The following is a 25,069-nucleotide window of genomic DNA, read 5'->3' on the forward strand; positions in this document are numbered from 1 at the left end:
AATATATTGTGCCACTCCCTTCTGGCCTGTAGTTTCTGCTGAAAAATCAGCTGATAACCTTATGATGGTTCCCTTGTATGTTATTTGTCATTTTCCCTTGTTGCTTTTAATATTTTTTCTTTGTATTTAATTTTTGCCAGTTTGATTAACATGTGTCTTGGTATGTTCCTCCTTGGATTTATCTTGTATGGGACTCGCTGTACATCTTGGACTTGAGTGATTGTTTCCTTTCTCATGTTAGGGAAGTTTTCCGCTATAATATCTTCAAATATTTTCTCAGGCCCTTTCTCTCTCTCTTCTCCTTCTGGGATCCCTATAATTCGAACGTTGGTGCATTTAACGTCGTCCCAGAGGTCTCTGAGACTGTCCTCGTTTCTTTTAATTCTTTTTTTCTTTATTCTGTTCCGCAGCAGTGATTTCTACCATTCTTTCAGCTCACTTATCCGTTCTTCTGCCTCAGTTATTCTGCTATTGATCCCCTCTAGTGTATTTTTTCATTCCATTTGTGGTATTTTTCATCTCTGTTCTTTAAGTCTTCTAGCTCTTTGTTAAACATCTCTTTTATCTTCTTAGTCTGTACCTCCATTCTTTTTCTGCGATCTTGGGTCATCTTTACTATCATTACTCTAAATTACTTTTCAGGTAGGTTGCCTATATCCACTTCATTTAGTTTTTCTCATGGGTTTTTGTCTTATTCCTTCATCTGGAACATATTTCTCTGCCGTCTAATTTTGCCTGACTTTTTGTGTTTGTGGTCTCCTTTCTGCTGGCTGGAGGATCGTAACTCCTCTTGCTTCTGGTATCTGCCCCCTGCTGGGTCAGGCTGGTCCTAAGGCTTGTGTAGACTTCCTGGTAAGTGACATTGGTGCCTGCCCACTGGTGGGTGGAACTGGTCTTGTCCCTCTGGTGGGCAGGGCCATGTCAAGGGTTGTGTTTTTAGGTGGCTGTGAGCTTAGCATAGCTTTAGGCACCCTGTTTGTTGATGTGTGGAGCTGTGTTCCTATCCTGCTGTTTTTTTGGCCTGAGCTGTTTCAGCACTGGAGTCTGTATGCTGTTTGGTAGGGCCAAGTCTTGATGCCAAAATGGCAACCTCTGGGAGAGCTCACGCCAATCAGTATACTCTGGGGCCTCTTCCACCAGTGTCCTTCACCCCCCCCACCCCCCGCAGTGAGCCACAGCCGACCCCCGACTCCCCAGGAGACTCTCTGAGATTTGTAGGTACGCCTAGCCCAGGCTCCTATGGAGTTACTGCTTTGTGCTGGGTCTCAGTGTACACGAAACCTTGTGTGTGCCGTCCAAGAGTAGAGTCTCTGTTGCCTCCAGTCGTGCAGAGCTCCTGCATTCAAGCCCTGCTAGCCTTCAAAGCCAAATGCTTTGGGGATTCCTCCTCCAGATGCCAGACCCTCAGGCTGGGGATCCTGACATGGGGCTCAGGACTCTCACTCTTGTGGGGAAACCTCTGCAATATAATTATTTTCCAGTTTGTGGGTCACCCACCCAATGGGTATGGGATTTGATTATGTCACGAAAGCACCCCTCCTGCTGTCTTTTTGTGGCTTCTTCTTTGTCTTTGAAAGTAAAATATCCTTTTTCATAGTTTCCAGTCTTTTTTATCAATGCTTGTTCAGCAGTTAGTTGTGATATTGGTGTTTTTGCGAGAGCTGATAAGCTTAAGTCCTTCTACTCTGTCCCTTTTCTGCAGTCAAGGGACTGCTTTTAGTTTGGATGCTTGCTGCATCTTTCCTCAGTGTGTACTGGCTATTATTCCCTTGATATGGGTTGTGCAGCTACAGTGGCCCTTGTGTGCTTCCGGGTCAGCAGGGGTAGTGCTTGGCACCTGGTGGTGGGTCTTGTATGGGCGGCTGCTCTCAGCGCACTCCCTGGACAGCAGGGGCAGGGCCTGGCGCCTGCTCGCAGGTTTCGTACGGGTTTCTCTTTCCACGCCCTCCCGGGACAGTTGGGGCAGGTCCTGGTGCCTGCTCTCGGGTCTCATAGCAGCAGCCCGTGCCTGCCTCTGGAGCCCGCTGTGGTGGTGGTGACTTGTACCCGCCCCTGGGTCTCCTGTGAGTGGTGCCCTGTTGCCTGGGGGCACACACGCAGGGAAAGAAGCTCTTCTGGTGGTCGTGCCCCTGTCCTGGTGCAAGCCCCTGAACAGTGGCACCTTGCCTCTCTGGTGAGCCCAGGCTTCTTCCGGGTACACCCTCAGCTGCCACAGTCCAACCTCTTCACGCTGTTTCTGTGCACCCAACCCCGGTCCTCTCCCTGAGTCTGACCTCTGAAGCCTGAGCTTCAGCACCCAGCCCCCACCTGCACGGACAGACGAGTGTCTCAGGCTGGGGAGCACAGGACGGCGGTGCTGTTTTGACTTCTGCAAACCAGTTGCTGCGCTCTCCTCTGAGGCTCTGAAGCCACCCCTCCGTCCAGGCTGATCTCCCTGCTGGAGAGGGGACTTCCCAGCGTGAGGGAACCTTTCCTCCTTCACAGCTCCCTCCCTGGGGCACAGGTCCTGTCCCGATGCCTTCTTTCTCTTTTGCCTTTTGTTCTGCCCGGTTACGTGGAGGTTTTCTTGTCCTTTCGGAAGTCTGAGGTCCTTGTCCTTTCTGCCAGCGTTTAGTAGGTGTTCTGTGCGAATTGTTCCAGTTGTAGATGTATTTTTAATGTTTTTGTGGGAGAAGGTGACCTCCACGTCCTACTCCCCCGCCATCTTGATCCCCTCTGTAATCAGTTTCGTTACTTGTGATGGGTCTGTTCATATTTTCTCTTTCTCCCTGGTTCAGTCTTGGAAGGTTGTACCTTTCTAAGCATTTGTCCATTTCTTCTAGGTTGTCCATTTTATTGGCATATGCTCTCCCAATGATTTATTTGTTCATTAGTAAGTATTTAGATGCTTATGATGTGTAAATCCTGAGTGAAAAATAGTGTTAAATCTATAGTTACCCCCTAATGGATTAATGAAGTTTTGCCCAGAAGAGATACAGTGTTGCCTGCTTTAGTGTCTACATTAAAATTCATTTGCAGATTTTGTCCCATCTGTAATTGTGTCTGTACATATGTGCTCATTGGCCAATTGCACATTCTAGGGCTGCACTGTTGAATAGAGTACCCATTAGCCACATGTGGCTATTTAAATTTAAGTGAATAAAAATTAAATAGAATTACAGAATCAGTTCCTCCATCATACTAGGCGTGTTTCAAAAGCTCAGTAGCCACTTTGACTAGTAGCTACAGTATTGGAAAACTCTGAATTGTAAGACATTTCCACCATTCTAGGAAGTACCATTGGACGGTTCTGTTCTAGAGAGAGTTTCAACAATATTAAAGTAGTAGTAGTTCTTGTATGGATGCCTCAGGGAGCAGATCACCTTGTCCTTACTAGGTTGGCTGAATGCCTGTGGTTATAGCTAGCATGATTAAAATAGTTTGTTCTTTTAAGCAGGTTAAACAAATGCTTTGCAATGTTGTTTATCCCAGGAGGTAGCCTGGAGATTCCAAAATTCAGAAATTCTCTATTAGTGGACCCAAATTAGTGTCATTTACTCTACTGTCTAGGTCAACCCTGAAGGCTATGCTTTTTTTTTACATTATTCCTGGCCAGAGGTCACCCCACCCCCTACCCCACACCCACCTCCTCCACTTACCTACTTGTTGATGTAAATGATCACCCATTTCCTGGTCACTATCAGCCCTCAAACATTTGTCAACTTTGGCCACTTTCCTAGAATAAATCATTGGGCAGTTTTATTGCTTTTGCACCATGAGTGACATCTTTAGCAAAAGCACCCTCCTTCCCAAAAGTATTAGCGAGCCAGGCCTGGTAAAAATAGATAACTTATCATGATGCTTCCTGTTGTGTATGATTCAAGTATCAGATCTATAAATGCTGAATGTGTCGTAGATGGAAGAACATTCTTTTGATGTACTCATAACAATTCACATGATACGGTGAAATACACATGAATCAGAATGAGGGCAAGGAGACCACGGGGCTAGGCGTTCTTTCTGTGTTTGGCGTGTTTGGATTAACAAAGGGATGAGAGCCGGGGGAAGAGGGTGAGAGCTCTAACATGTTGCTGTAACTCCTGCTGGCCTGAGAAGGGTGGGCAGGTCCTTCAGGGAGTCAACCATGATAAGAAAAAGAGTCTTAGGTCTTTTATCAAAACGTATTGATATTTGTGGTTTTCTTCCCCCAGAGTCGTGGTGACATGCTGGTTAGCAGTTTACTCTCACCTGTCTATTCAAAGTCCACCCTGACCAGATGGTGTGGGTTGTAAACTAAGACACTCAGCAGAGTCTGTCCTCCCTCTCCCCTGCCCCAGTCTCTGGGACCCATTAAGAAGGGAGCACACAGGGTGCTACTTTGTGAATGCCTCACTTCAACTAATAGTAAGCTGAGCAAAACCAGGGGGAAGCTTGGAGGCAGTGGACTAAGGGGATGAAATACCAGAAATCTTTGTCCATGATCACCAGACATCAGAATGTGCTGTTTTCCTAGCTTTTCAATCCTGAATATACATCAGTTGTTCCATTTAACCCATCACTAAGTCTGTTCATCCTTCCTTCCAAGTACCTCTGAAATGTATCCACTCCTCCATTCCACCACTCCAATTGAAATGACCACCATCTTTGCATTAGATTGCTCTCAGTATGCCTTCACACAGCAGCCAGAGGGTGACATTGAAAAAGACAAATCTGAACATATCACCTCCCCACTTAAACCTCTTCTTGCTTAGGATAAAGACCAAATGCTCAACCGGGTCTCTTAGGACCTATCTGGCTGACCCCTGCTATACTCTGAACCTCAACTCAACCTCATTCCCTGGACCTTATTAATTATGCTTCTGTCACATAGGCTTTATTCGATTCCTATAATAAGTTAAACTTGTTCCTGCCTCCGGGCCTTTGCACATGTGTTAGCTTGTGCTTGGATAACTCTTCTCCCAATTCCTTCTCACCTGGTCAACTCATACTCATCCTTCACGTTATCAGTTTAGTCACCACCTCCTCTTCATGTATCACTTTTCATCACATTCCTCTCCCCTGGAACTAGGTCAGGTTGAAGTTTTGTATTTATGTGGGTGACTATTTGATTAACTCTCTTTCCCGTAAGATTTATAAACTCCAGAGACAGTATTTTTTATCTTTTACTCACCATTGTAATCCCAGCTCCTAACACTATGCCTGGCAGTTGAGACATGAAAAAATCTTTGTTGACCAAATAAGTAAATGGTGATTTCTGTTACCTGCCAGGAGAGGAGCATGGTATACAAAGGAAGTTGTAGACTTAAGAGCCCTGGGTTCAAATCCTAACTCTGCCAATTTGTTAGCCAGGTGATCTTGGGCAAGTTGATTTACCTAAGCTTCAGTCTTCTCATCAGTAAAATGGGCATAACCATATTTACATGGGGCTGTGAAGAGTAAAGATACTGTATGCCAATTGGGCACCCAGTAGGTTCTCAACAAACATACACATCATCATCATCATTGTTATTGTTATTATCCTATTTGGGGACAATGGGGTGGAAAGTACTCTGGTGAGGTCACAGGGCTCCTCAGGAGGAAGTGACAGATTACACCCAAAAGGAAACAGATAGTAACATTTTTTATTAAATATTACAGTGGATCAAAAAGTACAAAATATCTCTTGCCTGCTATGTGATTGGGAAACTATTGGCACGTAATACAGTATCAAAAGCAGTAATAAGTACAATTTGGAAAACATACAAAATTGAGTGTTTATAGTTGGCTCAGCATTCTTCTGGTAGTGTTTAAACTAATGCAAAGGTTACTCAATAACCTCTCCATTGGGAAACTATATAGTATCACTGGGCCATGTTGCTATATACAAATAATCACCTTACAGAGCATAGAGGTTACATAGCTGGAGTCACCAAAAGTATACAATATTTACAACACAGGAAGGTTTAAAAAAGTATAAACAGCCAAGAGATTATGCTGCTATTCTTCAGACATATTTCAACCATGAGGAGACAAGCAGAATATCAAATACATCAACAGCCAACACTGGAATTTAAGTGCTCAAGATATTCATTGCAGTGGTGTGGGTCTCACCAGGGCAGACTTGTTCCCATTTTTCTTTAAAATTGGGACAAGAGTAAAACTAGACCAGATGGGACTTGGCTGACCACGACCAAATGTGACTTGTGGGACAACAAGTGAAGAGAAATAAATGGTTCTCTTTGAAGGCACACTACATAAAATATTTTTGTGGGATCACCTCGAAATTTCCATCAGACACACCAACACAGTGAAATACAGTACTTGAGAATTCATGCACCAGGTCAGAAAGTTGTAAAGTCAATGCTGAGTTTTAACAAACCCTTCTGTATATGCCCTGATAAACAAGTGAACTTAAGAGCGTCTAGCTAGTAAATAAATAAGTCAGTCCTGTGGCAAAAACTACAAGTTCCAATCACTTACTAGAATACTTAATTCTGAAACTTGGTTGGGCTGGTTTTTGTGGGTTTTTTTTTTTTTCTTTAATGTTGAGTTGCCAAAAGTTAAGCCAGAAATTTTTTAAAAATATTATTTAGAATCTCCAAATCTCCAGTAAATCACGGACTTAGTGCATTTTGAATTGCAACATTTCTTGGAAGCCACACTTCGTAAATAGATTTATGACTCCACTGCCAATTAGATTCCACAGTTTCCTTTACAGAACTACCAATAACAATGGTTTGATTGCACAAAGAAAGGCTTGTGCAATTCCATTCAATAATAAGGCCCCTTGAACTCAAACAATGCAAACAAAGCCCTATTTAAGACTTTTTAAAATGTAGTTCTCAGCCAATGAAGAATTCAATGGTCTTTTTGAAAGATTTCCAAGATCTCTGTTCGGAGTTTTAAAACAACACACTGCTTCTGTTGGGAATGTATACCCCCATTTCTCTTTATTTGTCCTGCTGTTTTGCCAAGGGTATGAGCTTCCTCAGACAGAAACAGTGAATCTCCTCTTGGAAGAGATGAGAAAAACAAAAGCTGGACTATGTTAACATTGTTTGAAAATGGTGTGATCGAATTCCAACATGATGAAACCAGACTGAAATCATTGCAGTGGGGAAAACAAATGCCCCATATTCAAAATGGATAGGTGAGCTCCACCAGGGACAGATGCCCCCATTTTCTTTGAGAAACGAGCTCAGAGAAACCATGTAGGATCTAGCCCATGTCAGCTGCAGAAACACTGGAGTTTCCTCCTTCTTCCATGTCCTCTGATTCTGTGACTATTCAATCTAGTGCAGCTTTCTTATATGTGTCCTGGCCAGCATTCTGCCAGCTGGAATTGAGATTTTTTTCCCCCCTCTATCTTGTGCAATAGCAGGATAATCTGCATTCACACATTTATAATCTAAATTCTACTAGTCTATCTATGGTTCTATTAAATATATATATATATATATATATATATATTATTCCACAGGAAGGTAAATAATTAATTGAAGCAAATGGAACTCTTAAAACTAGATCTCTACATTCTTTTGTTTCCACCTTTGGATATTAAGTATGTTACACTGAATATTTGGCTTCGTATCATAGAGACATTTCAATACAAATGCACGGCATGCATGGCTTGGTTTAAGAGCCACGGTTTCACTGTTTACCAGTTTTGATTATTTTGCAGTCAAGTTACCTATTTAGAAGTTGAAAATTGTCATCAATTTTCATAGAATTAAATATCTCACAGGTAAAAGACTTGGTTAACTATGGTTCTAATGTCTACCGGTAGTGGTGGGGCAGGGGAGGGTTGACTGGGGAGTTCATCAAAGCAGTCTTATCAGCAGGGATGGGACCTGGAAGGAAAATCCACTCTCTGTGTCGATCGACTTTTAACACACTTAGAAAATGCATCCACCTTGATGTTACGTCTCGGCAGCAAACAGAATAAAGTGGCAAGAATGACAGTACACATTCTCTACATCTTTTGACTGCTTGACCATTTCTTTCCAACAATAAAAGAAATTGTTAAGTGGACTGTATTGCCAGGTGGTTAAAAACATGACACAGATCACCCTATGTGTGTGCATACACACAGAAGTCATGCCCCATAAACCCGAAGAGGATGGCTTTCTTTTGAAATGGGCAATCAGTTTGCCGGTTACCCCGAAAGATGTGACCTATGAGGTTCTCCCTGGGAATAGCGAGAAACCAGCTTGAGGAAGGCAATGTGACCACCTATTACTCGAAAGACCACGGCCCTGGGCAGGTATCTGGTGCCTGGGCCTCCCGCTGTTCATTTTCTTCTGGATAGTCAAGCTCTATCTTCTTCCCAACCCCCTTTCCCAGACTGTTTAAAGGGATCAATGCCAACACGAATGTAAATCATTTTGGCTTCTATTCTAATTTCTGAAATTCCTAAAATATGTGTGCAGCCCACAAATATGTCCTCTAGACTCTGTTGTTATTCAGCAGCTTGCTGCCAGTGAGGTTTTTGTTTTTATGATTCCTCTGGTATGTAGGACAGTTTCACAGCCTAGATAAGGTAAGTACAATGCTCGATATTTTCACATAACCCAATACTTCAAAGCAAAGCATTTGGCCGGGTAAGCAGTGTATAAGCTCTTTCAACTATGCCATTTATGAGGAACAAAATCCTTAAGTAAGTTGCAGATTTGCAAAGGAACGTTCTTTGCACTATTGTGTGCTCAACTGTTTCTTTGATCATTTGTTCCACTAGAATCAGTTGCTTCAATTTGTAAACAATAACATTACCACCCAAAGCTGCTCAAAATGATAAGATGTGGAAAAATTACAAACACACATCAACAACTAAGGACAGTCAGCCTTTAAAACAAAACAAAACAAAATAAAACAAGACCTGCAAACAAAAGCGATACTGTTTAATTAAAAAAAAAAAAAAAAAAGGGGACAAGAAGGAACTGGGAGAAAATAGGACTACCTGTATATAAATTAGGTGAGCAAACAGTGATACGGGTAGTTTTAAGAAGCAAATATATACAGTCAGTTTAACAGTGTTTACTTCTCTGGATTGTTTAATAGTGTCAAAATGAAAGATCTATTGAAGTTTCACTATACATTGCATTGATTGAACCTTGGAGAGTTTTATGAAGAGAGGGGCATCCCTTGGCATATTTGCCAGTCTTCCTTGCCCCTTCCTCTGAAATACCTGCCCTTTTTTGCCCAGATTGTTTCCTGACCATCAGAACTCAGACGGGGTCCTCTAAGTTCTTCCTGGATACACATGAATCCCTTCACAAGATCCCCGTGCAAAGTGAACGATCTGAGGTGCGAGGGCATCTGTGTTGGCAGGGGCTCAAGACTGACCAGCCAGGGCTAGAGTCATCCCGGAAATATCAGGTATGTTCACCTCCCCTCTAGGCCCCTTTTGGCCAGGACTGATCTCACCCCAGATTAGAAGAATACTGACTTCTAATTCTACAAGCCGTCACCCCGAGGCTAAGGAGTGAAGCTCTGTTATCCACGCCATTTGGGATGCTAGGCAGAGCCAGGCTTACAGTTTTGTACTGGGGTGTACGGACGACAGCTGAGAAGATGGGAAGGCGGCTTGAGGATTTAGAGCAGCTAAAGGGTAAATGCTGTTGTGCAAAAGGTCCCCATACGAACTTCCTACAGGTGTGGCTGCAGCCAAGTGTCTATATAGCTGCTGAGAATTTGTTGGCGACGTAAAAATTCCTCTTTGCATCACAAGTGAGTGGAAAGCCAGAGGCTGCATGAGTGGAGAAAGCACAGTCTGGTTTTTCAAGTACTGCAGAGAATGAGAATACCCAGCCGGGAGCCTGGAGTTGAGGCCCGAGTTACACAGGCTCCCAGAATACAAACCTGGGAAGATAGGGGAGGAGAGGGGCAGCTTGTGGCTTTCCGAGGCGCCCCCGGCATGCCCACTGTGCATGGCCTTGCTGCCTTCGCTCTCCTGCTCTGAGGCCTTCTCCTTTCCAGAGACCTCCTTGGAGGGGTCCAGAGGAGACACGGCCCGGGCCTTTTTCCCGGCGATCACAAGGTCCAAATCCTCCAGGCTACGCTTTATGGGACGCGCTGCACCAATGTTCTGAGGGCTCATTTTCCGGTGCAGGATGGGGTGGACCATGCCTTCCATCTTCCTGAAATTCTCCAGTCTCACAGGGTGAGGTCTTCCCGATCTGGAAAGCGATTCAGGGTATTTTTTAGGGGCCGACATGGTCATGGGCGATACCCGACAGGCCTTGGGGTGACAGTCTCGACTCTGGCTGTTTATGACCTGGAACTGGGAGGCGCCCTTGCTCTCCTGAGGCCCGGGCGCCGAGTGGGCCAGGCCCAGGGCCTTGCCAGTGGGTTTGTGAGGGTTCTTGGGAAGGCTCAGGTCCGTTGGCTGATCATCTGTGAGGGCTTCTGCTGCAGCCGACTTTTTGTCTTGCAGATGTAGAGACGCCAGATAATTTACGTGGAGCTTCTCTTGGTGTTTGTGGGAAGGAAAAGAACTGTTTTCCGATTCCCTGTACATGTCCCTGCAAGGGTACTTGGATGTCTGTTCGTTATGCAGATGGTGTTCAGTGTGTCTGTAGAGGCTGTGGAGATGAGGAGATGAGTAGAAATCGGCCAGGCAGCTAGGCATGTGGGAGTGGGGAAGAGCCCTTCTCTCTAGCAGTTTCTCCTTGCCCTCCTGAACGTCTTGCTTGAGGACGTAGGAGTCGGCAAGGGGGCTAAGGTGATGCTTGGAGAAGCTGCAGCGGTGGGGCTCCGATCGACTCAGTTTGTCGTGCTTAAAAATGTCACCGATGCTTTTTCTCTCCTCTGAGGGCTTGCTTCTGAAACTCTGGACGTGCTGAATCACTGACGGCCGGCTGACTGCCATGTGGTCAGCGCTTTGGCCATGATGGGCCTGGGACAAACCCGAACACCGGTCGTCCCTCACAATCAGTTTCTTTTTGCTGATCAGAGGGGGTGGGGAGCCATAAGGGTAGCTGCTGGAGAGGCCGGCCCCGCTCACTTGGGACAAAAGTTTTTTCTTGGCCAGCGGGGACATGATGCCTGGGTTGCCCCTTGAGTAGAGCAGGGGGGTGTAATTAAGTCCATGGTTCTCATTCATGGGCCCAGTCAAGTCTTTGTCTTTGAACATGTCAAATGACTGGACCACAAGGACCTTCGGGGTCTGCTTGAGTGCACTGTGGATGTCGTCACTGCCCAGCTGGTCCACCTTCACGGTGCAGTTGGCGATATAATCCGCCATTGCGGGGAGTTTGTCATCCTCCATTTCACTCTGGTTTGCCAGTGGTGGCTGCGTGGTGGGGAAGCCGGGGAAGGATGCTTCTTGGAGTTCATTTTCAGGGCTCTCTGTAAAACAGCAGGGCTTGGGTTCTTGTTTTGAGTCCAGGAGAGCACTGGGAGAGGTGCGCGACTGTTTGCCAGCCCCGGGGATCGGGGCTGGATCCCTTTCGGGGGCCAGAGGGGCACTCGCGAGTGGAGGGGCAGGCCCCTTCTCTCCTGCCTCCTCGTTGCTGGCACCTTGATCTGTGTCGTCGTCCTTTTCTGGGTCTGCTCGGGACACCAGGGGCCTTGCTGCAAAATCCTGGTACCCTTCCACTTTTTTCTTTGTGTCTGCTACGGGGAGAGGCTCAGTGATGCTCTTCTGGTGTGAAGTCTCTTGTTCCTTCTCTTGCTCTGACGAAACCTGATAAAATATTGCAAAAGATAGTCAGAAGGAAGCCAAATGCGTTGACACTTTATGCTATGAAATAAAATATTACACACAGCCGTTTTTTGAAAAGAGCCTTTTCAGTCAGCTCATGGAGTTTCTGTAAAGCTTTATTACTCCCCAATCATGGCTCTAAACAAAGAAATATAAATTACAGAAACATTAGGGGAAATATGCATATTCACTCCAGTCCCTTATGAGATACCTATCAAAATAGCAAAGAATTATGTACTCCCGGTATACAATCATATCACTCCTTGATTCTAATATATAGTTTAATTCTGAGGTTGTTTTCTTGTCAAATCAGTCAATTATCCAAATGGGTTTTAAATTACATGTTGCAGTTTATGACACTTTGGAGAAAGATTTGTTTTAGAATCTCTCTTTCAAAAATCCAACCCCGTGTCAACAACAAACTTACTAAACCCCCTTGTTTTTTCTTCGAGAGAGCAAATCCCGTCCTAACATGTTCAATATGATGCGTTAAATTAGCAATGCTTAAGTGTTAATAATTTCTACCCAGTGCCATATGACATGCAGATAAAGCTAAAATATTGAAAAATTATGCAGATGCAACGTCAGCCTGTCTACCTGAGGGACAGAAGGACTCCAAGTCCTTCTAGGCTGCAGCAAACTACATTTCCATTAAAGCTGAAAATGAAATTGTCAAAATTCAAGCAGTGAATGCCACAACACATACAGCTTTTCTGTTCACTGAAATAAGTTGTAGTCAATGAGATGGATGGTCTTTATGTGTCCCTACTGACAGAAGTTGCGGGTGCAATTCGACTCATTCATGGCATTACGTAGCTGTGCAGACTTTGGCCTTAGAAGGTCATCTTAACTTTCCATCTGTGACCCAGGGGGACTGGCAAGTTCTTTCAAAACTTCTGTCACTCTGCCCTGATGTGTCTTGGTGGAGAACAGTCACAAAACGATTATATTGAGACGGTCTTCCCCCCCTCCCCCCACCTCATCCCTTGAGTATTTTTCTTCTTTGTTAAGGAAAGAAGTGCCTACCACTTTAGCATCTTTGGGCAAGATTGAGGATGCTGGTGTAGGGATGCATAGAAACAAAAATTTTAAGGAACCATACCCATTTCATAGATATTTCTCCTTAAATCCACTTCAAGATATCCCTGTTTTTGAGGGATGCTTATCATCATTCTTTTCCTTTCTTTGTTTTTGTACTAATAGCTGCCTTTTCCAGTACAAATATCATTACTTGTTCTACATTAACAATCATCATTGGTCTCGTGAGCTTATACATTACATGAAAATATAGAAAAATGACTACGGCTAGGGAAAAAGGCATATTGCATTTAAGTGTTAGTTTCTGATGGGGCTGTGGAGGAGTCTCAGCCCCACTGATGTCTCTATGACCTAGGCCTTCAGTTACACGAAGTTCTATGTTTTTGGTTGTAAACAGGTTTAGGAGGTCATTGAAAGCTAGGCAGAAAAAAAAAAAAAGTAAAGGACCCTTTTTGTAGGATGGCATTTTATGATTTGCCTTAGTATATATTAAATGGTACCTTCCCACCACACAGCTTATAATCTGATTACTTGAAGATAGTGGGTTTGACTAGAAGGGCTTTTTAAGCCCTCCTATCTCCAAATTAAAAACAATGACAATAATAACAACAACAATAAAATTCAAACCCCAAACACACAGTCAATGAGAAGAAATATACTTGCTATGTATGGAAATATATATAGCAAGTATACTTCTATATATAGAGAGAAATATACTTGTTATATATATATAACATGGGTCTGTGTAGGAGGCGGGGAGCAATTCTTATCTTTGGGTCAACCTTGGAGAGAGGGTGTGGGATTCCAGGTAGTTTAGATAACCTGATCATAATGACCTTGGTCACTTAGATACTTACAGTCCCTGAAAGGAACCTGTGGGGGCCTACAGGAAACAGGGAGCCTTAAGGCTTTCAGGATTTCTGTGGACCGCAGGGCATCGGGCTCTACTCTTGACAGTGGTCACCTCCCAAGCTGATGGGCTTAGGGCATGGGTTGAGGATTCCTCCCCCAACTCACAAACCAGCCCTTTCAATTCTCATGCCCAGAGTGGAGCCATTCAAAGGTCAGCTGGCCTCTTGGTCCTCAGTTTGTCCCCTGGTGCTTTGGCAATGCTGTACATATGGTATCTAATAGAACTCACTGATCCCAAGCCCTATAATAAATCACCAGACCAACAGGATAAAGGGAGAATGGAATGTAAGCCTTAACTTGGAATTTCCTTGCTTTTGGCCATTTATGTTGCAAGCCTGCAGATGTTTAGAAATCTCTGCATCATCCCCCCCCTTTTAATTACTAGAGCTTAAAGTAATTATGAAACAAAAAGCAAATTTCTCTTCTTGGTATTAATATTATTTTCTTACACAGGAGTCAGTTCGGTAAGTTAATTTCTAGTTAGGAGGCTGGTGTGTGTGTTGTGAGGGTGTTTTAAGCCGGTGTTTAATTAGAGAGTCTCTTATGGGTTCATTATAAACCTGATTTTTAGGGGGTGTTTAATATCAGCACCAAAGTTCCCTCTGGGGTTGAATCTTAGAACATTGCTGTCTTCAAATGTGGCTGCTAAGTTTTTTTTGTTTTGGTTTGGTTTTTTTTTAATGGGCGGCAGAGTTTTTTATTATTCTTCTTGAAACAGAGCCCAGCTCACCCCCCATGACTGTCTGGACGATGATAGTAACGGCTTCTACCAGAGAGCTGTTGGGGGCTGTGGGTAGCTGGGGCCTGTTTTAAAAGGTTCAGAAACTACCTATTAACAAGACAGATAATCATGGTTTCAGAGGAACCATTTCAAAATTCCCCTATAAATAATACGTACTTAAGATGTTTCTAAATTGGTCTTAACCCAAGTCTGGTGCACAGAGGTCAATTAATGGAGGCAAACAAATCTCTGAAGTTTTTAGGACAGTCCTGCAGAGACACAGCAGATCCCACAATGCGTGTTTTAAAGTCACACCAACTCCTCAGACAGGCTGGCTGTGAAATGGCAAAGAAGCCACATCTTTCACACGGGAGTCCCTTGGCTTTAAGAGCTGGAGCTCTGGCTCCTTCTATCTCAAAGTCGGGTCTGCTCTCAGTTTTCTACAGAATGTTTGCTTCCTTCTAGATCCTATTCTTGGCCTATCCCATTCAATCCATGTGCTGCCCCGAAAGGCCCACTACTCAGGGAACTGTGAAGTTTAGATGATTAGGTTTCTTAGTCTGGTGTTGTCTCTGGCAGGGATGCAGCTATGGATGCAGGGCTCCAGAAGACCCCGAGGCAGGACCAACCTCACAGAGGTATTTCTGTGGAGGAGCCCAACTCACCTCTGATGCATCCTGGGGCTTCGGGGCATTCTCTTTTTCTTTCTTGCTCTTAGAGATTTCGTGTTTGATGCGTTTGGCTCCTGATACTTTTGTTTTATTCTCGTTTTCCTGTGAATTGTTCTCCTGTTTTCGAGGTTTGATTGGAGGCAGGGGCTTATCTTCCTCTCCTTTAATAAACCTTTCATACGGCAGGATTAATCTACAAGGGTATCAGAAGAGAGGATCGGTCAGGGCAGGCAATTCCAGTAGTGTTGATGCTATGGGGGTTTACTTTCTTGTCTCAATACAGGCAATTTATCGAGTGACTTCATCTTCCCCGGTCAAAACCAGCACCTGGTAGCTTACATACTGCTTTGCAAGACCTCTTTCTTGTTTTGCGAAGCTGTACACCGAGGATACCAATGGACACATCCAAAGTCACATCATTATCACTGCCCATGGGACCTGGCTAAATGCTGATAACAACATCACAATAATAGCAACTATAATGCTAGCTGCCATTCATTTATCATTCTGCCAACAGCTGTTTATTGAGCACTTACTATGTGTCAGGCAGTGTTCTAGGCACCAACATAGAGCAGTGAGCAAGATATTCAAAGCCCCTGAGGCTTACATTCTAGTAAAGTACTAGTATGTGCCAGGTAATGCCCTAGGTACATTATATAGGTTATTTCACGTAATGTCCACAACATCCCTATGGAGTATTTACCATTATTGTTGTTGTTATTATTATTCCCTTTTCAACAGATGAGGCAACTGAGGCCCATAAAGACTAAATAATTTGCCTGAGTCACCCCATTTGTTAGATGTGGAATTTGAACCTAGTTCTGCCTGTCTCCCAAGTTTGCATTCATTCATGTCAAAATATAGACCAGACACTTAAGATAAAGAGGTTACGGGAGGGAAGCGCGGCACAGCGGGGAGACGGCTGTCTTATCCAGAGCTCTTAGGGGGGTAGGTGCCTCCAGTATGAGAAGCTCTGTTTTGGGGTGCCAAGTTAAAGAGGGCCCCAGAGAGAAGGAAGGCAGACAGAACGTTCAAGCCACAAAAATCAGAGGGCTGAAAAATTCAAGCATTTTAATTATATAACTTTTTAAACAAAGTACATAAAATTGCTCTAAAAAGAGAAACATCAAACAGCTCTTGTTTTAATCTGTTTTCCCTTTGCAACATAGCGCTTGATCTGAAAGGGAAAAATAGCTGATGTAATTAAACGGGATGGATTGCATTACAATCTCAGTTTCAACTTCAGTGATTAAAGTTTTTATAATGCATTTGGTATGATTAATGACTCACTGTGGGATTAATACAAGACTCAGCCTTAAAAATATGAACTTTAATACAGCAAACATAATTTGTTTTAAATAAGACAAGTTGACTCAATGAAGAAAATGTACTTGGCTTATAAACAACATAAATCTGTTCAAATATTGGGAACCGTAATTATTTTTAAACTAAGACTCCCAGGCAAAAACTTCTTTGGCTTGGATATTTGTTAGCTATCCTAAAACTGGTTTCTAACTATGCAATTTGGATCTCAACTACTTAAACGTACACAACTGTTCGGGTTTGTGAGTACAGACGTGGGGACATTTGTGATCATGATATTTCACTCTTTAATAAAATACCAAGTAAATTATGGGAAAATCAAATCTCAATTTATAGCAATTAGAAACAAAAGTCATTACTGAGCATGCTCAGGCAAGGTATGTGCAAGAAGGCGTGAATAATAGTTTCGAGCCCTGCGTCTGGCAGTGGGCCAGCCATGAAGATCAACACAGCCCATGGGGAATAGTTATCTTCAGATCCCATTACAAACTGAGTTTAAACATGTTACAGCTGCTAAAACTGGAAACTGTTCTCTCTATGTAGACTTACTAAAATAATATATGGCTGCCAAATACCTGCTTCCCACTGTAATATTACAGTTAATGTTTATATAATAAAAAGCATAACTAAGCAGAAGAGAGAAAAAAGCAATCTTGTTCATACTTGAAGGTATTCCGTCTCATCTGTAAAGTCCCCAACATTCCCCCCAGTTGCTTTTATCTGCATGGCTCTGCCAGGGACTTTATCCCCTTCAGCAATGGCAGGTTGGGGATTTTTGTCCGGGAGCAAAATGCATTGAATATTTTAAATTAGGAAAAATATGTTAAATTGACTTTAATGAAAACATATTTTTATTGTTAGGACAGATAGGTTTGTTTTACTTTTGTTTGGTTGCCATGGGAACCCAAGGAGCATTGAAGTCTGGGTATTCCAATGGTTATTGTTTGTTGGTACCACCCTCCCCCCAAACTCCACTCTCTAATTGAGATGGTGGCACCGTGAGGGACTCCCTTCACTAAGGATGACAGCATTACCTCTGAGTGTGGGGAAGGGGGTGAGAGGAAGCAGAGAACTGGGTGGGAGAGACACCCAAGGTGAGGACCCCTCACCTCAGGTCCTGATGATAGTCCTGGGCCAACCCAGCTTTCTAGATGGGTGCTAAGGAGACTTTAATTTCCTCGCACAATTTTGCAAGTTCAAGAAGCAGGGCAACACTTCTATTGCATTTCTTTCTCTTTTTTTTTCCCTTTCCTTCATTTTTTTTTTTTTTTTTTTTTTTTCTTCCCTTCACTCAGCTCAGCAGCTGGCTGGCTGACAGCAGTAAAAAATACATTTCACTTTGCTGGTCAAAGGCCTAAAGCCAGAAGCAGGAAATCTGGAATTAAATGTTTCTTGTATCTGGAAAGAGGTATGACTAAGGTAAAACTGAATCCAAACACAAACCCTGCTTGTTCAAGGCTTCCAGAGGGAGAGTGTGTGTGAGTGTGTGTGTGTAAAGGTCAATTGAGTGTTTTTTTTCCCTTCTAAATCACTGAAAGATAATTATAGTGGCTCAGGGAATAAAGGCTCCCGAAATAAAACAAGAAAGGCAGCAGCTAAAAGGAAACAAGTAGAAATATGACCAGCTAAGCCCTGAAGAGCAGAGCTCCCCTCACCCGGCACACAAACAATCGCTGTTCATATAGTGATTTCCGTTTGGTACGATTTTCACTGAATGTTTTTTCAGTTATCCTGTCATGGTACAACACAATTACCCCACAGGATATGATCTTATCATCTGATTATTAGAAGTTTTTACACAGTACAGAGAACGAAAGCTACTATAGGTTTCTGAACATTTAAACATTTAACGTACATGCGATACCAGTGAAAACAGGTTAGCCAACATAAGGTCAACTTTGCCCAATGCAGCAAGCGTGGTATAAAGAATTTAGTATAATGCAACATGACTGCACCTTACAACAAAGATTTAATCAGCCTCTAAACTGTACAGATAAAAGCAAAAATGCACCCCAGCCCCTAAGAACTCATTACACAGGAGAAATATTTTCAATGGGCTGCAACTCTAAGAATGTGGTTTGGGTTTCTGGTGGATGGAAGTAATAGGGAAGAGAAGCAATATATTCATTAGAAAACCCAGAGAAATTCCCCCTCCCACCCCCCCAATCTAATGTAGTCTGAGGACTGAAAGCTAAGCAGATAAATGGGCCTTTACTATTATCCAGATTTCACATTTCAGATTAGCAAAATGCTTATTTACGATGCCATTAATGGATCTGAAATAGGTAAGCCATCATGTATTAAAAAATAACATCTTTCCATAGGCATAAGAATTGTAGCAGCATGAGATTTTATTTTTCCCTAGGAATAATACAAGAATAACATTTTCCACCCCAAAGCAGAAACAGTAGGGGAGCCTTTTTCTATCACGGAGATTCTTACTAAATTCAGTCACTGTGAAAAGCAAGATTTTTTTCTCCTTCTCCTTTTTTTTTTTTTCTTAAATAAAGACAACTTAAAATCAACCCAAGTTAAAATTAACAAATCAGTGGCATTATAACCTTGATTTATTAGCGTCTGAGCCACTAAATTATCATCATACAAGAAACTGCTGGTTTGAAAAGATTTCTGCTTTGTTAAATCTCAAGTTAAATAATGGTGCTCAGTATACTAGGTTTTTAGATCTGCCTCATCTGATATTATGAAAAATTCAATACATTTCTCTTCAGCAGAAGTCAAGGGTCAGCAAATCTATTACTGTAATGTAAGTAATCTGGCAACCTGCCAACTCTTTCTCCCTTTTATTATTTTTTTAAACATGAAGGCAGATAATTTTATATTTACAAATTCTGAAATCCTCCAGGGCCTTGCCTCTCTTTCTCAACAAAAAGCAGCAGCTTCATATTCAAGAAATGAATATTGCACATGTCCTCATCATTTGCATTTCATACAAAAGAAGAAAAGACCCTTCATCTTTATTAGGCAACACTCCCCTCCCCTCCGCATAGACAGAGGAAAAATAATGTCAAATCTCATCAGAACGAGTAACCACTAATGTCTCCTGTATTGACTAATGCTTGCATGGAATGACTGACTGAATTTTGGGGCCAAAACATTTAGCAAACAGTGCTTAAGAGGAGAAATGAGAATCCATGTATTTATAGAGCTCTGAAAAATGATATTATAAGAATGTCTAGGACTGATTCAGTCTGAAGAGTTAGAAGAAGTGGCAAATCTTTTTTTTTTTTTTTTTTAATTTATTTATTTATTTTGGGCTGTGTTGGGTCTTCGTTGCTGCGCGCGGGCTTTCTCTAGTTGCAGCGAGCAGGGGCTACTATTCGTTGCGGTGCGTGGGCTTCTCATTGCGGTGGCTTCTCTTGTTGCAGAGCACTGGCCCTAGGCGGGCGGGCTTCATTAGTTGTGGCGTGTGGCCTCAGTAGTTGTGGCATGCAGGCTCTAGAGCGCAGGCTCAGTAGTTGTGGCGCACGGGCCTAGTTGCTCCGCGGCATAGTGGCAAATCTTTAGGGTTGTATATGAACCTCAAACTTACCCTAGTTACTTCATAGGCACTTTGATGCTATCAAACCAGTGAACAATTCGAGGCCCAGATTTCTACGGGTGCCTTTGCAGCAGAATATTTTAGGGGCAGAGGGAATAAAGTTGGCGTGCATATCAGGGCAAAAATGCTACTACTATGCTTTTAACTGTTAGGTTTTATCGTGGCATTAGAAAAGAAATGACATATTGGTTCCACTGGGGCTTCAGACCTGATCTGATCCCAAATGGAGTTATTATACCTCCAAGTTGATTCTAGGGTCGATAAATTCTAAGGTTTGGCCAGACATTTCCCTTCTCAGCCAGAAACTGAAAATATATAACTTCACTGTGAAGTGTGGGAAGCACTCTTTCACCAAATATGGAGCCAAAAGAAGGTATGTTTTTCTTTTTTGAAGATGAAGTACACACACTTGTTAAGGTTCCAAGAAACATGGAAAGTTCTAATCTCACATACTGTTCACCTCCAGCTCAAGGTACCAGACCATCACTATAAAAATGGCTAAAGAGCATTTGTTGGTGGCAGGGGCGGGGGAGGGGGGGGCAAGTACCAAAACACAAGCCAAATACACAAATGTGCTGCTACGTCAGCGTGCGGAGCAGTGGGAAGGTTTCATCAGTGGGCACAACACTGGTGAGTACAATGGCAATTATGCCGCTTTGTTCCTATTCTTTTAAAAGCCAAGCTCCGTCTAAGAAAAAATGTGGGCTCCAGATGAAGATCTCCACCAGTTTATGGTATAAGGAAGTTTCAGTGGAGCAGAAAAAATGGTGTGCAGAGTGCAGAACAAAATATCAGTCACAAAGAGAGCGGAGAAAGAGGACTTCAGTGTCAGCTTCTGACAGACGAAGGTGTGAACTCAAAGCTTGGAGCACCGAACCATGGAGGGAGGCGCCACGCTGACATGCAGGCCACGGGGAATAAGCCAGCGGCAGGACCCACCGGAGCCAAGAAAACGGTGGGAGAATGCAACATGGGTTCTGTGTGAAAGACTCAGCTTGCCCATGAGCTACCAACGGTAAACTGTACAGAGCTCTTGAAAAAGGAAGTAGGTAAAAAGAGCACCATTTGTATTCCACTCTAAGATGCCTAAATGGCACGCGGCCCATTATTATCAACGACCACTATCAATGGCCTCTCGTCTTCAGAAAATGTCTGCCTTGGGAAAATAATCAGCTCACTAGGGGCTTCATTACCTACTCAAGGGCAAGCAGATGAAGAACAAGAAAACCTTGTGAAGGCACTAATTTTCTCCATTTGCCCCAGTTGTGGGAGAGCTGTTTCTGAGGCCCATTGATGACTCTATGCCTTCCCATAGTCGTGGAGTAACTGTGACCCTAACTAAGCAAAGAGAGGAAAGAAAGGTGCTGGGATCCCTGGCTTGATGGATGGTGGTTTGACCCCCATGAAGGAGGGTCAGCGTGAGAGACGCAGCTCCAGGATGACAGGCCCCTGAACCGAATACATGGGCTGTGGGAGCCAGGGTTGGCGGGGGGGGGGGGGGTGGGGGGGGTGGAGAGAAACTTCTGGGTGTTCTTCTGGATCTCTTTCAAGGGCAGATGAACATCATTTCAAGAATAATAGACAAATACAACTACAGCGTTTTCAACATGATGTGCACCCCCAACATGAAGGGTCCATATGTAAAAGCACAAACAACGGTCGCATTCAAGTCCCACGTAAGTGAGACACCACACATCCCAGAGCTTCTGAAATGTTCAACAATTCCCCCAAACATATATCACTTTGATCAAACTTTGTAATAACTTGCACAAAACCAAAATGTTCCAAGAGGTTTTCAGTGGAAGAGTTAAGGATATATTTTAATGGTAAACAATTACATTCTTCTGTCATCTGATACTTTTTTTTTTCCTTTCTTTTTTGGAAACATGCTTTCTGAATTTTCAATAGTTCCTTTGTGAAGGCATCTGTTACTCACATAATTGAAAAGATGTTTGTGCAGTGGCATGCTTGAGAATACAGTTATTTAATCTTAATGATAAAGCCCTGAGGACAGAAAATCATAAGTAGAAACCTCTTGTTATTTATCAAAAAGAAAAAGGGCTAAGACACCTAATCTATTCTCAAATTTAAACTCAGGCTGGATGAAAACTATCAATAAAACATGGAACCTGCAAAGTTTCTTAAATACTATAGCAAGGTTCAAAGAGGGTTGGGTAGGGGGAGTGGGAAGAAAACAAAAATGAGACAATAAGGGAGCTGGACAAAGAAGAAACTGCTGTTTGGCAAGCCTTTTTTGGGTCAAACAAAGAACTTGCTGTAGTTTACAGCATGACATACACACTTGATTAGTTTGTGCCTGAGGGTGTTTTTACACTCAACAGTGTAAACTCCAACTTCTATTAATTACAACTTGCATTTAGAGGCAAATTTAAGAATTTTTAAATAGAGATTTTTCAAAGGCTGTTGTTTATTTTTTTTTAAACAGAAACCAGTTTTTCTACTCCAGGGCCTGGCTGGGGTTCTGTTCCCTTTTTAAAAGTTTCTTGAAAAATCCAGGCATTGGAAAGTTATCAGAGCATTTTAGGCATGCTGAGTGATACGGAGGGAGGCTCTTGCTTATGAAATTACCTGACTGTCCTTTGGGGAGAAATTCTTTACAGATGAGAAGCTGCTCCGGGCATAGGGTGCTTACATCCACCCAATTCAGGGGCCTTATAAGAACAAGCCTGATGGGGTATCATTGGAAGAGCGGCAGCAATACCTTATTTAGTCTACCGCAATCTCAACACTTTGTGTTAGATTTTGGGGGTTGCTGGTTGCTGATAAGGGCCAGGTGGCCTTCTGTGGGTGTGGGGAAAAGGGAGATGAGAGCGCCTGGGTGGCGGTATTACAGAAGCGTTACCAACAGAGTACCCGTTGGCCAGAGTCCCCGTTACCAAGACAGTGTTTACAAAGGAGATGCAAGTCCATAGATTGGTCGACCCCACCATGGGTGAGGATGGGGCACGGTCTACCCATTGGACCTCAAGGCAAGAGACTGAACAGACACTGAGAGGATAAACTGTAATACCTGCCTTTGGTGTATCCAATTTGGAAATTCAGCCTTAGACCTCTCCTGACTGCCCCTTCTACCAACTCATTCCCTACCTCTTTGTACACATTTCCTAGAGAAAGCTGTCCTTTTTGTTTGGATTTAATTTAATTCATTCAACCCCTAATTCTTGAGTCCCTGGTGTGTTCACAACGCAGTACTGGGTGTACTGGTGAGTCTCAAGGAAAGCAATACCGCAAGGTCCTTGCCCTCAAATATAACTTCTTTACTGTTTCTGGGTTCTATAACTGAATTATTTTAGGCAGTGTACGATGATCTATCTTAGGTTCTAACCTAATCTCTTTAAGGTCCAGTTCATAAATTGGTACAACCACTATGGAGAACAGTATGGAGGTTCCTTAAAAAACTAAAAATAGAACTACCATATGATCCAGCAGGCCCACTCCTGGGCATAAATCCAGAGAAAACCATAATTCAAAATGATACATGCACCTCAGTGTTCACTGCAGCACTATTTACAATAGCCAAGACATGGAAGCAACCTAAATGCCCATCGACAGACGAATGGATAAAGAAGATGTGGTACATATACACAATGGAATATTGTATATATATTGCCATAAAAAAGAACAAAATAATGCCATTTACAGCAACCTGGATGGATCTAGAGACTGTCATACTGAGTGAAGTAAGTCAGAGAAAGACAAATCTAGAACGTCACCCATATGTGGAATCTAATTTTAAAAAATGATAAAAAATGGACTTATTTACAAAACAGAAACAGACTTACAGATATCAAAAACCACTATGGTTACCAAAGGGGAAATATGGCGGGGAGGGATAAATCAGGAGCTTGGGATTAACGTACATACACCACTATATATAAGGTAGATAACCAACGAGGACCCACTATATAGCACAGGGAACTCTACTCAATATTCTGTGATAATCTATATGAGAAAAAAATGAATATATGTATATGTATAAATGAATCACTTTGCTGTATACCTGAAACTAACACAACATTGTAAATCAACTATACTCCAATAAAAAAAAAAAGCCAGTTCCAATTCTAGATCCCCCCGCTGGAAGACCCTGCTTATTCCATTTGGAAATTCTCTCTTTTTTCTTTGATCTCTGTTGAACTTATTATCTGTATCTATTACTTCCTTACCTAAGGTTTTTATAGCCTTAATATTTAACTCTGTTTCATGTATGTATGGACTGTGAGTCGGGTCACATAAGATACGGTCACGCCCAGCAACCCCACTGCTGGGCATATACCCAGAGAAAACCGTAATTCAGAAAGACACATGCACCCCAGTGTTCACTGCAGCACTATTTACAATAGCCAGGTCATGGAAGCAACCTAGTTGCCCATCGACAGACGAATGGATAAAGAAGATGTGGCACATATCTACAATGGAATATTACTCAGCCTTAAAGAGGAACGAAATTGGGTCATTTTCAGAGATGCGGATGGACCTAGAGACTTATACAGAATGAAGTCAGAAAAAGAAAAACAAATATCGTATATTAACGCATATATGTGGAATCCAGAAAAATGGTACAGATGAACCGGTTTGCAAGGCAGAAATAGAGACACAGAGGTAGAGAACAAATGTATGGCCACCAAGGGGGGAAAGTGGTGGGGGAGGGGGGAGGTGGTGGGATGAATTGGGAGATTGGGATTGACATATATACACCAATATGTATAAAATAGATAACTAATAAGAACCTGCTGTATAAAAAAATTAAATTCAAAAAAATAAACAAACAAAAAATAAAAAGAAAGCAAATTTTATTAAAAAAAAAAAAAAAGAGAGAGGGTCACAGCACCTCCCAGTTCTAGTGAGTTGGCAGTAGTGCCTACGGGTGCGATACTGAGGAGAATTGTGAAGCTGAGCCTGGGTTCTCGGGAAGCGGCATCATGTTCCCTTAGCAGTCTCTGCCATGAATGTGGCAGCATGGGCACATCCTCATTTTTTGCCAGCCCTATTCTTGGTAGACGTTCAAAAAACACCAACTGGCTCTTGAGGGCAGCAGCAAAGGAAAAAGGCAGTCAATCAAATGGCAAATCTATCCTACCCAAGAAAAAGAAACTGGCCACCAATTTCAAAAGTAATCTTAGGCTCTGTTGATAGACTGACACTGCCCACATCCCAAGAAATAC

The 25,069-nt window shown here is 42.8% G+C and overlaps 1 protein-coding gene across 4 annotated transcripts in view; it reads right to left on the minus strand.

Annotated features, from left to right (window-relative positions):
• Positions 1-5,620: 5,620 nt before the first annotated feature.
• The window catches only part of ARID5B (AT-rich interaction domain 5B), a 188,920-nt gene continuing 169,471 nt past the window's right edge, over positions 5,621-25,069 (minus strand). For all 4 annotated transcript variants that reach the window (XM_061181548.1, XM_061181567.1, XM_061181557.1 and 1 more), the window contains 2 exons: positions 14,996-15,194; positions 5,621-11,641 (listed from right to left, as the gene is read on the minus strand). In XM_061181548.1, coding sequence (XP_061037531.1) covers positions 9,488-11,641; positions 14,996-15,194 — 2,353 coding nt within the window. In that variant the 3' untranslated portion in view covers positions 5,621-9,487. The remainder of the gene's footprint in view (positions 11,642-14,995; positions 15,195-25,069) is intronic.

This window comes from Eubalaena glacialis, chromosome 1 (genome assembly GCF_028564815.1).
Source record: "Eubalaena glacialis isolate mEubGla1 chromosome 1, mEubGla1.1.hap2.+ XY, whole genome shotgun sequence".
NCBI lineage: Eukaryota > Metazoa > Chordata > Mammalia > Artiodactyla > Balaenidae > Eubalaena > Eubalaena glacialis.